Source organism: Neopelma chrysocephalum, unplaced genomic scaffold, assembly GCF_003984885.1.
Source record: "Neopelma chrysocephalum unplaced genomic scaffold, ASM398488v2 Primary Assembly neopelma1_64, whole genome shotgun sequence".
In the NCBI taxonomy this organism is placed as follows: domain Eukaryota; kingdom Metazoa; phylum Chordata; class Aves; order Passeriformes; family Pipridae; genus Neopelma; species Neopelma chrysocephalum.
In genome coordinates, this window is record NW_020897721.1 from 3,654,436 (window position 1) to 3,669,073 (window position 14,638).

At 40.2% G+C, this 14,638-nt stretch overlaps 1 protein-coding gene across 4 annotated transcripts in view; it reads left to right on the top strand.

The window, feature by feature from the left end:
• The window catches only part of GPBP1L1 (GC-rich promoter binding protein 1 like 1), a 31,176-nt gene that overhangs the window by 3,107 nt on the left and 13,431 nt on the right, over window positions 1-14,638 (top strand). For 3 of the 4 annotated variants that reach the window (XM_027683132.1, XM_027683135.1, XM_027683133.1), the window contains exons 2-5: window positions 11,704-12,580; window positions 13,430-13,544; window positions 13,823-13,952; window positions 14,295-14,578. In XM_027683132.1, coding sequence (XP_027538933.1) covers window positions 13,485-13,544; window positions 13,823-13,952; window positions 14,295-14,578 — 474 coding nt within the window. In that variant the 5' untranslated portion in view covers window positions 11,704-12,580; window positions 13,430-13,484. The remainder of the gene's footprint in view (window positions 1-11,703; window positions 12,581-13,429; window positions 13,545-13,822; window positions 13,953-14,294; window positions 14,579-14,638) is intronic. The other variant, XM_027683134.1, reaches the window with a different exon arrangement.

Below are 14,638 nucleotides of genomic sequence, written 5' to 3' on the forward strand. Positions count from 1 at the left end.
AGAAGAATTTTTTACACTTTATGCTACTTAGACCTTTCTGTATTTAAACAGCGAAACAGTTTTGCAAAGTGTTGGTGTGTGCAGTTCCATAAAATGACTAATCTGAAATAGTTGCACTTCCAAGGTCTGTCTTAACAAAAATCCTTTGAACCAGTGCAGCCAAGTATAACTGAGGTTTTCTGCAATAAATGATGCTCAGAAAGAAATATTTTGCAGTCTATGACCTTGTGCCCTGGGGACTGTTGTGCACAAGAGTTCACCAGGAGTTACTGAAGTTCTGGGATTTATAGTCATTCCAGCAAAAATGCCAGTGTTGGTTTGGTTGGGCTTTTTTCTCCTTGAATCTTGTGATCACTTCCAATTCAGTGTTTTACACAGTTTTATCCTCCACCCTGAAAGGAGCATCACAGCTTCTTGGTGTGACGTTGGTGACTCTTAAGGAAAGGGGTGGGTGGGTGTGTATAATGTTGTCTAAATACATGTCCCTGGTTTTAGGAATCCACTTTTTCCAATACAGGAAGAAATTAAGATTTTTAATTTGATTTCCCCTTGGAGCAGTTTATTTTCAGTGTCAGGTCTAGGTTTAGGTGGATTGTGAGTGTCAAGCATAGTAAGGGCCAGGAGGGCAATGGGGATAGAGGTTTAGGGTGGCAGGAATGGCTTCTCTGGATATCTGTGTGACCCCCATGGCGTAGTTACAACATACAGAGCATGTGGCAATGAGCATCACTCTCGGAATTTTGTCATGTTCAGTTTGTGATGAACAACTAACTTGTAAATAAAGGACTGAGTCTGCCAGGGAGGTACATGGTATTTTTCTGGGCACAGAAATTGTTGGTATTCACAAAGTTGCTGTGGGTTTGTATGGTAAAGATTACAACAGGTCTCCAGCCTTTCAGCAGAGAGGAGTGTTTTGCCATTGTATTACAATGCGTCATCCATCATCAAGGGATTAATCAGGGCTCACGTGAGATGGTCTAAAAAGACCTTTGATGTTAATCTTAAAAAAACTCAGCAAGGAAGTCTCATCCTGAAAATGGTGAATGTGTTATGATCTTGCCTGTTAGTTTGGCAAAACTGTCTTTCCTCTACTTTGAACTCTAGTTAAAAGTAGAGAAACAGGTTAATGACAACTTTCATGTCTTCAGGTTCACTGGGCCTTATGGAATGTATCCTACAGTATTTAGGGAGCTGAGAGCTTGTGGGGGTGGGAAAAGTTCCAGAATGCTGAGGAGTTGAGGTGCACTTTCCCTCACAACATCCAGAAAAAGGCAGGACTCGGCTGTGTTCAAGGGGAGCGTGTTCACGTCAGAGAGTCTGTCCTGGATCCTGTACTTTTTGGTAGTTTCACTTCTCTGTGTTGAAATAACATTCTTACTGAACACAGATCTTGACAAATTCAGTAAATGGTCTGAAATCAATAGGATTGGTTTCAACCATTTTGGTGTAGATGGGTTCAAATTACTGTGTTTTGGTACATTGCCTACGCAGACAAGTAGCAGCTGCCTGGGCAGCAGTTCTGTGGGGGAGTATCTGGGGGCTGTAGTGGTTCCTAAATTATCGTGAGTCAGCAGCATCACTGTCATGAAAATTCACTGGAACATACAGAGGCATTTTAAATAAGGTAATGAAGCAGTTTCTCCATTCTGCTGAGGAGTGGTAGGTCTTCAGTAATTACCTTGTTCAGTTTGGGATGCTGTCATTCTTGGGAAGGTTATGGCTGTGTAATAGGACCTGTAAAGAAAATAACAATGTCTGTAAAAGAGCCAAACCCAGAGTAAGGATTGGGGGAAAAATGGATTGTTTAGCTCTAGAATGGTTTTATACAATGTGTTTGATCAGATACCAGCAGGTGATATATAAAGCAGTTTAAAAAAGTTACCTGCAGGTGTGACTGGGAGGCAGCTCTGACATCCTGTCGCTGCCTGCAAGCTGTCACACTTGGGAGGTGGGTCATGTCATTTTTTTCATCATTGGTGCTTTGAACTTAAAAGCTTGGAGCTTCAACAGTACAATTTGGCTGGTTGAGGGTGGGTTGTTTGTTTTTTTTCAAAAAGTGTGACTGTATTTGATCCCAGCATATGATAATACATCCCTTTTCTCCTGCCAAACGGTGCTGTGATACAGGGTGGTCTATGGGACTTCCCCAGGAAAAAAAAAACAAAACTGCTTAAGTTGCCTTTCAATCAGGGAATACTGAGGTATTGATCTGGAGAAAAGATGTCTTAAAAAGTACCTGCAAGGAGAGTTTAGTCAGCTTGCCATATCCATCATGAGTAAAACAAGTAGTTATGGGTTGAAATTGCAGCAGAATGTGTTTAGGTGAGGCATTAGATGTGGGGACAGGCTTCCAAGCCATAAGAATAACCAAAACAGATTGTAGGGATATGCTGGCAAATGCTGGTTATGCTAATCTGGTTTGATTTACAGCTACCAAAAAAGTATTCCAGTGGAGGTATGTACAGCTTCATAATGAATTCCAGTCTGCTGATTACAAACTCATTTTTCTGGTACGTTTTGAGACATTTTAGGATTAATTTTCTGACCTCTGTAGCCTGAAGTTCACTCTACAGATTGGTGAAGGGGAGCATTGCTTAGCTGATTTCAAAGACATCTAAAGGAAGAGGGTAGAGCTAAATTCTTTTAAACCTCAGGAAAAGGGGATGAATTATGTAGGCTCTGAAGATTTTTTTTTTTTTTGCACACAGATGTTTTGCTAGTTTTCCCCTGGTTTATTGTAGGACACTAGGATAGAAGAATGACATTGTTTAACTCCTGACCTGCACAGTGTACCTGCAGAAGAACAGCACAATAATTCTCTGCAAGATCTAAAGACAAAGCTGAAACCAGCTGGACAACACCTTGTCCATAAGTCCTTGCTTTATTTTATCCCTGTGAGTTTCACAGACCAGATCACAGAGAGACCTCCAGCAAAACACTGTGAACATGCAAAGAGGATATATCTCCCAGCTGCAGCAAATCATTAGATCACTAATTAGGATTAGGGATCCCTTTTCTACTTTTTTTTTTTTTAAACCAAGACCAAACAAGTGGAATATATATTATTTTTTCAATTTATTTTATATGTATAGGAGTTGTTTTAAACTGAATTGTCTTCAGTAACTTTTCTGCATTGAAGTTTGTTAATACTTTCTCAATCAGAGAAAGTGCTGAAAATGTTAAACTAGTGGAATGAAAACCATTGCACACAATGTAAACTTTACAAACTGTAATGCAGGTGTTGTACACATGCTGAAAAGTGCTGAGTGAACATGTCTTTGTCAAGTCCTGGCCACAGAGGAATAAATGTGGAGTTTGATCATATTGTCCTGATGTAAAAGGGTTGGGAAAGAATCCAAATGCAGGGAGGGGCAGAGAGGGTATGAGTTGTCCCTCAGTTCTGGGCGTGTTGTCTTGAGGAGGAAGTACCTATAATTGGAATGTACCTCCCTTCCCAGTTTGTAGTTCTGATCTTGTAGGACTCAGGTAATGCTACTGAGGGGAAGAATTATTACAGTACTGGTAGAATTACTGTAGAATTACTGCACTACTGGAGAATGGGCTCTTATTTCTGTCCTCTGTTTATTTTGTTGACTTTTGATTCTCCTTCCTCTTTGCAAATACCTTCTCGCTTATCCTTCATCTGGAATGCAGATCTGTAATTCCCCCTACTTGATTTGTAGTCTCTCTTGCCTTGACACAAATATTTGATAAATAATCTGGTTGCATTTGATGCTCTTTTCCAAAGGAAATAGGTTTTTCTCCACTCCAAATGGAATGTATTTAAATGTAAATGTGCTATAGTAGCAATAGTAACCCTGGTAAAATACTGGGTTATAAAATACCCTTAGTGGGAAATACCCATCCCATTATTTTTTTAAGGTTCTGGGGAACTTCTTGCTTCACTTCTGCTTATGCTCTGTCCCCATCTCTGGGAGACAGGTAGGCAGGAGGTATGTAGCATGCAGCAGGGATAACCCAGTAATTACATATTTGCAATTCTTTCCTGATGAGGAGGAACATTATCCTGGTGTGTGCTACTGAGCAGAAGTGACTTTGTTCCTTTGGGCTTTGGGCAGACTGTACAGATGGGCTTTTCATTGCTCTTTCACTCATTCTGTCATGAGGTTTTGGGAAGGAGAGTGGCACCTCTGAAGGCAGCCATGACAAGGGGTTGTGCTTTCCAAGGTTTCAGGCAGAACAGAGCCTTATCTTGACTTCAGATACTTGCAAAAGGTCTGTAGATCGAAGTGCACAACAAAATAGATGTTTGATTTTGTTCCCTTCAAGAGCTAAAAAGACCTTTGGATTTAACTAAAATGAGCAAAATAACTTCTCCAGATTTAAAATACCTTATTTAATAAGTGCTAAAGCTGTTTGAAAATTTAGAACATTGTTCACATTTAAAGCCTAATACTATTTAAAATGTGCTTCGTTTTGTATCAGTAGTTTCAATAGATACACTTGTTTAAGAGAGGTGTGTACAATCCCTGAAACCTTACTCCCTGCAGCAGGGCAGAGCAAGTGAGCAGGTTTTAATATTTCAGGTAAATACTGCAGTTCTCTAACATTAACAGCACTAAAGACAGTTAAAGGGTCATTGGAGGGAAGTGGAATTCTAAGAGGCACAGGAGAGAGGCATAAGGGATGACAGCATTGCCAGCAGCTGCATAACATGAAACATCCGGGAATAATTGTTGGAAGGCATAATATCTAGAAAGTCTGTGCTGTCCCTATTCTGTGCTTCTGAGGAGCTGAGCCTTTTAGATTTTACATGTTTAAAATGACCTTATCTTGGTACTCTTGATACTTCAATGAGTAAACTCACCAAAACCCCCTGGAACACTGTTCATTTGTGGTGTGTCACACTTGCTGGCTGAGGCCCAAAGGCTTATCATCTTACACAGGCCTCTGTACAGGTTCCCCAGATGCCACCTTTTCCAAAATGTGCTTGGGGCTTTTGAGTTAAATTCAGTTTGCTTCCAAAGACAAGCTTGCTGGCTTTGCTTTCTGTGGTTTCCTCAGTACTGTTGACCCAGTGGTGATGTGGTAACCTGGCTGGCAGAAACTTGGATCAGCTGAGGCTTGGAGGGCAGGTATCAGTCAGTGAATAGCATTTCTAAAGATGATGGTTTTGCCAGTGGTGTTTTCTTGTTTGATGTAGAATCTTTCCTACGTCACAGTCCTAGAATTCACTTTTCTCTGTGATTTGGTTGTTACTCTTGTCTGCCCTGGTGTCCTTGATTGCTGTTATGAAAGAAAAAAATCATCTTCTTCCCCACTGCTCTCTGGATCTCAATACGTGTTTACAAGACCAGGCTGTTAAGGATTTGGACAGTACATGGTTGTGTGGGAGCATGTTTTTGTCCAGGAATTTTGAAGGAGGTAGGATTTGGTCAGTGTGACCTTAGAGAAGTGGAAAGTAAGTATGTAAAGGGACAGTTTGTTTGTGAAGCAGAGAAAAGAGGGTTAGGACATAGATGTGTCCGTGTGGACCTTTCTTAACCTATTTTCAGTTCATTTAAATTAGTCATCTGGTTTGCATAAGTGGTCAGGTATGTAACAACATGGTTTTCCCCACCCCTAGCCTGTTACTCAGGAAGGACTTTTGTATGGCCAAGCTTCTGGCGTGTTTTCATCTGGGAATATATAGATTTGCAGTGTTGTTTCTAGAACACAAAACGTTGAGATGATTTCGCAAGATAAATTCATTTGGTTTAAACTTGAAAAACAAGGTCTTAATCTTTCAGTAGTAGCTCCTTTTCACTAAAACTTTTAATATCTCTGTCTGGGAAGATTTTGTTTTAGTACATGATTAACATTTTAATCCATCATTTAGTGCTCTAAAATGGGCTCATATTTCTATAATTCTAGAAAATCTGGTGTGAGTGATGCTCTGCATTTTCAGATGCTGGATTTTTTTCAGCAGCCAGATACCATTGAAACAATGTTTTCAGCAGTGTTTTTAACTGATAAGACTGTCCTTTACCTTCAGGTAACCATTTTGGAGGGCTAGTTGTGTGATATAATGGAAAGAACGAGTACTGATGGCATATCTGAGATTTAGTTATTCTGGTTCCTGATACCTGAGGTGTGTGAGCAGTACCAGTTGTACGTGCCAGTCCGGAACATCTACATTTGTCCTCTCCAAAGGTGGCTGTTTTTCAGTCGTGTAGACAGGCTGGAGGTGTGTCTAGACAATTGTATTAATGGAAGTGAAAGCAAAATGAAAGTAAGTTTGTTTTGTAGATACTTTATGTAGGTGAACTGCAAATAAATGATCTCACCTTGAGAAGACGCGGCTCACCAGTTGTTATGACGACTGTTGAACCAGTTATGCTGCACTCCTGTCTTTTATAGTAAGGCCTCATAATGCTTGCGAGGTTGAAGCAATATTTATAGTTACATTATAAATGTAATTCCCTGGCACGGGTTGCCCAGATGAGCTGTGGATGTCCCATCCCTGGCAGTGTTCAAGGCCAGGCTGATGGGGCTCTGAGCAGCCTGGTCTGGGTGTCCCTGCCCATGGCAGGGGCGTTGAGAGCTCGGTGATCTTTAAGGCTGTGTGCCCAAATACAATTATTTTATTCAATAAAATGTTTATAGCAATAAGACCAAGTGATCTTCTTGGGGTTTTTGGACTGTTATTGTGGATAACTGGATAATGAAATTTCATGTAAGGGTTTTGATATTCTTAAGGAAGTCGGTAGCATACTTTTGACTCCTGGGTTGGGCTTCAGGCTGTGACTCCCTATTTCTGTAAATGTGTTGGGTGAATCAGAAGTTGTTAGAAAAAGATCATATTCTAGTGAATGCATATGGTATGAATTCTTTATCATAAACTAACTTACACCTATTCAATGACACTACTCTGAAGAGTAACGAAGTGGAAAGTGGCCTGTTTTGTGTGCTTGGGCATATCTGCTTGATTAAATAACTTTAATAGAGCTTCACTGAAAGAAATTTGATGAGGGAAGTAAATTCTGTTCTGCCTTCTGCATCCATTAAATTGTTCACTAATTTTTCTGAATGCTTTTGCAACCCAGCTGACATCTGATCTTTAGGAATATTACTGAAATCCGAATTGACTTGGCTGGTTAGAAAAACAAATCTCTATTTTTTTTTTTAAGTAAACTTGTTTTATTTAGAGTAACAGATAGAAATGTAGTGAACTGAAATTGTGGCAGAGATAGACAAGTGACCTTTTACAGCTGCTATAACTGGGTTGATAAATGTGTGATGAAGGGTAAAAGTTTACTTTTACACGGGTTTTCCACTAGAGGCTCCATGTCTCTGGGATTTGCTGTTGGAGGAGAGGAGAAACTGAATTAGAGGGAGCAGGATTGAAGAGACCTGGGGAGGTTTGCAAGAAAAGCACCCAGTAAAATATGTCCATTTCAGAAATGTGCACTGCAGTTCATAATGTGGACAAAGGCTGGAAACTCTGGTCCCAGATATTCCCAGAGAGGTGTTGTGCTAGAACAGCACAGGCGGGGATCTCAGAACTCAGGGCAGATTGTTGGGCTTTTACACTCTGGTGGGCCAAGGCCAGAGGAGATGGGAGAGGAGGTAATAGGAGAAATGCAGCACTGCTGAGGGTAGTCTGTGCTTTTTCTTAGGACTTGTGAAACATCTTGATCCATTTGCAGTGAGTAATTCATAGCTCAGTGGCTTTGCTTGTCTTTAGCTTGTCTCTCCAGTCTCATGTTCTGGTCCATGTGGGTCTGGTCCATGTGGGTCTGGTCCATGTAGGTCTTCACATATTGAACACCTCCTTGGTTCCTACTGTCAGGTACATCTGAAAAGCTCAGCTTGAGAATCAAAAGCTTAAGAAACTGTGGTTTAGAGATTAACTCTGATCAAGTCTACGTTAGGAGTAGAAATTAAAGTTGACAGAAGACTGAAAACAACTGGGCAACTCCATTCAGCTGTGGTGCAGCAAGAACTTTATGGATGGTGTGCTGGAGAATGAGGGTTTGTCTCAGACTTTGGATGTTTTTTTACTGTGGTCTGTGTCTCCTCTTTAAATTGAATGTGCTTGTATGTTCCTTCCATTTTCATGTCAGTTTTTAATATTTGTTTAGACAAATGCACAATGAAATCTGGCAGTGTAAAAGAGCACCTGACAATTTTGTTTGACTCAGTGATAAATACCACTTCTACTTGCGTGCAGAATGACACAGTGAAAGGTATTAAGTTATGAAAGTTAAGCATTTACCAAGGGAAAAACATACTTTTGGAGCAATAAAATCTTATGAAAAAAGGTTACTAGGAAGTAACAGTTAAGACATTTTTAATGCTACATGTAAAAAATGATAGTTTAAATTATTTGTAAAGGTTAATTGGAACTGTTGAAAAGTGGAACACAAGCGTTAATAGAGTTTAATTTTATTTTTTTTTACTTAGATTACTTGCCAAACGCTCATTTTGATCAGTGGAACAGTATTGTGGGATAGTTGACAGACAACCTTTTTTTCTTCACCAAAGCTCATTAATGCAGATTTCATTGTTTTGAAAGGAGGTATGCCTTTAGGGAATGTCTCATTTAGTGATATTATTAGTAGTAGTAGTAGTGTTATTTTCTCTTATTTTTTCTGATTTGTATTACCAGAAATATTTCAAATTTGAATTCATAGAGAATTAATTAAATTTACATTGACAAGCACTTTTATTTCCTTTTTCCTGGAGTTGGGAGTGGCTACCGATGATCTTTGTCCTTGTGTTTTCCATAGTGAAGCAGAGATCAGTTCAATTGAATTGTAAATGCAATATGAGAAGAATTAAGTAGTTGGCAAAGGTCATTTCAGTTCTGTGTAATAATAATTAAAAAAAAGAAACAAGATTAGATATTTGGAAGAAAAGTTTAAAAATGTAGTTTAGTCACTGGATAAATGGGCCGTGGTCCCAAATCTTGAACACAATTTTGGTAACATTGTGTCTAAAGGACATGGTAAAGGCTAGTAAGGATGATTAGAGGTCTTCAGAATGCTTCCATGAATACTCTTAGTTTGGAAGAGGAATGACTTGATGAGTCTGTGTACCTTATATAAAACCATGAGTATCATGAAAAACCCTATAGGCTGGGGTTGGGCACTTTGGTAGCACGAGAAAATATCCAACTGAATTGAGGCTGACATATTTTATAGCCACAAGTTGACTTCTGCACAAAGCACAAGTAAACTGTGCCCATTCTCATTTGGGAGGCAAAAATGTATAAATGTGTCTAAAAACAAAGCAACTGAACAGATTTACATAGAAGCTCTGACTGGTAATAAACTGTAGTACAGGCTCTGGCTTAATAGTCTAAGAAAGTATCCTGGGAGTCCTGATGCTATTTGCTCTTGTTCTTGCACTTTTTCTTCTCAAGAATTTATTGTAGGTTGTTGTCAGAGAAGGGAATTGAGAGACTTTGGGTCTTGCCCATTATGATTTTGTGATGTTACTGTTGTCAGCAGTGTGGGAGGTTGTGGGAATGGTCTCAGGTAGGTTGCACGTGTCGTGTTGGACAGAATTTAGAGTGTGTGTGAGAAGGAGGCTGGAAAAGCCAGCACGTGGGATAATCCCAGAGACCAAAGGGTTTCAGTACTGGTATAATTTACAACACTTCATCCAGCAAGGTTTTTGCTTTAGCAACAAGTATTGCATTTGAATGTTGCGTCCCTTGTTCTTTTTGTGCTTGTACATGCCCAGGAAGGCTGAGACTGAAGAGTGGTGAATGTGCCACTGAAATAAGGGGACAGGACTAAGAGCTGCCTTAGATGCACATTAGACACTGCTGAGTGAACTGCCCTGGTCACTCATACTCACAGTGACATCAAAATAGCAGGTTAGGAGACCCAAATCTTCTGCAAGATCGTTTGTAAAATTGGTGGTTGGAGTTTTACAACAAGTTTCACCTTGGTTTTGATTGTGCTGAAATATAAAAGGAAGCTTTGCAGCAACACAAGTTTTGCAAGCTGTTGATGTGCTTTCTTTTCAGTTACCTTTTCCAAACATACTGGGAACCTTTTTTGTGAATGGAACCTGAGTATTGTACTTCTGTGGTGGTTTTATTTTTGTTGTGTACTCAGGCCTGGTTCTTACTTCAAAACTGTAATTCTGTGTTTGTTTATTTAGATTTCTTAAATCCAGAGAACAGCTCTCTGTGGGCTTTGCTCTCTTTAGGTTCATTTTTCACATTGCTGCGAATTGTTGTCAAGGTTCATTAAATCAACTTCTTAAATTATATGACTTCTGTTAATAGCTTGACATGGCCAAACTGCTGTACAGTTTGTTCTGAAAAGCATATTCATTCAGAAAGTAATGAATCTTGTTTAAATGTAGTCAACTGCATTGACTTTGTCCCTGTTTTATCTTCTTACTGCTCATATGTTTGGTAGCCGCTTCAGAAGGTCACATCTAAAGGAGTTCTGTACCTGTACAGATTTCAGCATGATGGGAAGTCTGTTCTGTCTGCAGCAGATGTTCCATTATGTCCCTATGCACAATGAAAAATTACCCTTTAATATAAAAACAGATCTTTATAGATTAGCACTTCAGTTGTTTGCAATGTGTGACCCTTAGTAGCTTGTGGTATGGGGTGGGATGCTCAGAAAGTTCCCGGGTCAGTGTTGTGTATGGCTGTGACCACTCTGGTTTTTCCTCATCTTGGAGACTGGTGGTTTCTATGGGTTGTGAGGCTGCTTGTTCTTACTTTATCTCCAGCAACGTGATCATGGCTCACAGCTTAGGTGCAAAAGTGTTTCCATCTTTCCAAACTCCTGTACACAAGAGTAACGTCTACTTCCAGAAAGGAAAAAAATACATGAAAATGAGGGGGTTTATTAGAGGGAATGACTCAGAGGATAAAAGGTGGTGATTCTTTTACTGTTCCCTGTGTGGTGTTTATTTTGAGCGTCGATCAAAATCACCTTAAAAACTTTTTTTTTAAAAAATCCACATGCTTAAGACATGACATAAGTGCAATGAAAACCAAAACCGATGAAAGAGTGGAACCACATCCAAACAAAGAAAACAAACTCTGATAAGTCAAATATAGAGGCATAATAAGGCACACCTGAAGGGATCCTGAGAAACAGCTGATGCCATCAAAACAGTAATAAAACTTCTCAGATGTTTCAGGAGCAACAAACTATCTATTTGCTTCTGGTTAGGTAAAATGGCTCAAGGAAAAAGAGGTCATAGCAGAATAACTCAAGTTTTGTTGGTGGTGGTATTTTCTGTGGAGAAGTTAATGGAATACCAGTTGTGTTACTGTCATCATCCTCTTGAGAGGGGAGTCTGGCTGTATTGGAGCAGGTGAGGAATGATAGGGGCACAGAGGGATGAGGCTTGTGGAAGGGCCAAGCCTACCTGCTGCCTGGAGTCTCATTTTAGCAGCAGGATTTAAAATTGCTATGAAGTGTGCAATCGCTTTCATCAGCTGCAAGCAGTTTCTCCACTCTTCCCTTTATTCTGATTCAGCTTGTTTTTGTTGCCCTTTTGTGAACTGAATCTGGGAAGTGATTCATTTAAAAATAAAAATTCCCTTTTCGGGTTTGGTTTTTTTTAATTAGATTATTTCAGGTTTTGTTTTGATCAAAGATCAAAAAGCTTTTGGCACTTGCACTATGGTTGCTCTATTTCCCTTTCTGTTCTTCTCTTAGTCATACTTTGTCATGTTTATGCCACTTGTATTGATGAAGTTTTGTTTGTTTTTTATAGTGACTACAGTTCCTGTCTCCCCTCTTTGATGGAAGAGGACTATGACCCAGAAGTGAACTCTCCACTGTAGAACAAGAAGCTCTTGTGGAATAATTGTGTCCCTTTAAAAGCAGCACCCAGTCTACAAAAAATAGAGTAGAAGAGATTATTTTTGGACCTGGCTTTTTTTGTTCATGTGACCTATGTTTCAGCATGTAAATGGTGAAAAACAGGGAAAATATTTGTGCCTGCTTCTGAGCTTTATATCAAGTAGTGCTTAGCTCTGTGGAGCATTTACCAAGTTACGAGAAGACCAGAGTATATCCCAACATTCATTTTTTAAAATACTTTACCTTTTTTTAGCAGATGTATGTGATAAAAATGAAGTTTATATTTTAAGATCACTTCAGCAGATGCTTCTTGTTTAGATCTCAGCATTTAGGGCAAACATTTTTATGTAACATCCTTTTTCCAGAGTGTTTAGGTAGATCTGCTGCAGATCATGAACTGTCCAGCAGCCTTGAGTGTTCAGTATTAACCATGATGTTGCTCTGAATGTTGTCATGCAGACTTGACAAACCCTTTTGTGATGTAAAGGCTGACTTCTGTACTACCACAACCAGAGGAAATTTAATGAGGTGAACGTGGGCGTGGCTTTTTTAAATATAAATTACCTTCTTAGGTATCTTTTTTTTGTAGTGAGAGTGCAAAGAGAGGTTAAAATGAGCAGCTGAGGGGGTGAAGGGCACAGTTGGCACGAAGTGCGGCCTCTCGTGCTCTGCTTTGAGACGCACTGTTGCCTCAAGGCTGGCCTTCCAGAATACTGGAGAAGGAAGGAACCCAGAGGTCACTGAAGCACACAAACTGAGGACATTGGACTGCAGAGCCCAAACTCAGGGTAAGTGATCATATGTACTTATTTTTTTGCTTATACAATGTTGACTTGCTTTATTTTTCAACGTTATCTATAAACAAAATGGTAAATTGGAGAACCTTCCACAAAAAGGCGGAATTCAGTTATACAGAGCAGTGAAATGTTCCTCGTTTTGAGCCATGAAAATTGCTGTGATATGTTGGAAAGAACAATTTGATTTTGGATTCGTCAGTGAGACACCTCTGCTGGTCTTCAGTTGAACTTCCATTAAGATCCTTCCAACAGCTTGTGTTCTGTTCCTCATCATCTGCTTTCTTAGCTATGGAAGCAGTGTCAGTGTGGGATATTCCCTGGTGCATGGGAGTTGGTGGATCTGGATACAGTTTTACTTTGGGGGTGCAGGAGCTGAGGTGTGGTTGTCTTTCAGGTCTCTGAATGTCTCTTAACATCACTGATTTGTCATACTTGATTTACAGCCTCTGGAATAAAACATGCAGTGATCACCACCCCTTTGTAGATTGTGGGGCAATGAAGGATTGTACCTCAAATTCTGGCATGTCTTGATTTTACATGTCTGTGCATTGTGTGGCTTTTCTATGCTGTTTCTTCCATTTTCTTCTCACCTCCAAGCCCATTCTATTATGAACTTCGTGGGTGTGTTAATTGTAAACAGGAAGTAACTGGGAATGTTGAAGTTCTTACCTGTTTCAATCAGAGGAACGAAGTCAGCATGAGGAAAAAAAGGGCTCAAGTGTGATATGAAAAACTGCAGCACTTCTCCCCTCCTGTTTGCATAGGACAAGCTTTGGGAGATAAATTATATTATTATTTCAGTTTGGAAAAGATGACGGGGAGTGTCCTTTTCATTTACAGATCCTGGCCATGAGGTTTGATGCCTCATTTTATTGAAGGGAGACACTGGACCTAAATGGCGCAGCATGACTTTGTTCCTGCCTGGCTTAACTTCTCAACACCACAGTCAACCAAGGTAACAGTAATGCAGATCCCCTCCTTTTGCAGCTGTGACCACTGGTAAGATTAGTGTGTTAGATTCTCTCTGATTCTGCGTGAGATCTGTGGATCTGTGTGCCATCCTGATCAGATCCATGCTTCTTGATGGTGGTTAATCAATGCAAATGTGGAAAATTCGTGGGGTTTGGTGAGGTGTTTGTTTTTGTTTCAATGAACAAAATGCCACTGCTGGACTGACAGGCTCCTGGGGTGTCCAAATGAATGCTTCATTACATCACTTTTTGCTTTCTGCAGTCCCCTGCAGCCACCTTTGAGAAACATGGAGAGCATCTTCCCCGGGGAGAGGGCCGCTTTGGCGTGAGCCGCAGGAGACACAACTCTTCTGATGGATTTTTCAATAATGGGCCCCTCCGAACTGCAGGAGGTGAGTGGGGAGGGTCAGAACGCTTTTTAACATTCTACAGAATGAAGAATTCTGCAGAATATAAACATTTCCCCAAAATGTACCTTTTCAAAACATCCTATAAGGAGGCTGTACTACTCTCTTCTCCCATGCCATGTGCTCAGGCTTTAAGGGGTGTTCATGTAGCTGTATGTGCATTGTGTAGCTTGTTTTCTGATACAATCACACAGTAGCTTAATAAGTTCAGCTCAGTAGTTACCTAGTAAACACTGACTGAACAACAAAACAGCTTGATATTTCCAGTGTTCTGCATGCTGTGTTGATTTTTTTTTTTTATTTGCATCCTTATCTCCTTTTGTTTAGACTGCTGGCATCAGCCGTCCCTTCTCCGCCACGATTCTGTAGATTCTGGTGTTTCTAAAGGAGCTCATGTTGGGCTTTCTGGCAGTCAGCCTGGCTGGCATGGTCCCTCACGGGGCCATGATGGTGTGAGCCAGCGTGGAGGAGGAGGAACTGGAGTTCATCGCCACTGGAATGGCAACTTCCATTCTCGGAAAAGTTCCGCCTTTCAAGAAAAGCTGCCTGTTGAATCCAGGGAGGAGAAGAAGGAAGATAAAGAGCATTTGCAGTTTGAGGAAGAAGACTTTGTAAGTGTCGAGCTTCTCACTAGAAGTGGCAGCTGTGAGAAGTGGCTTTTCAGATCTCAT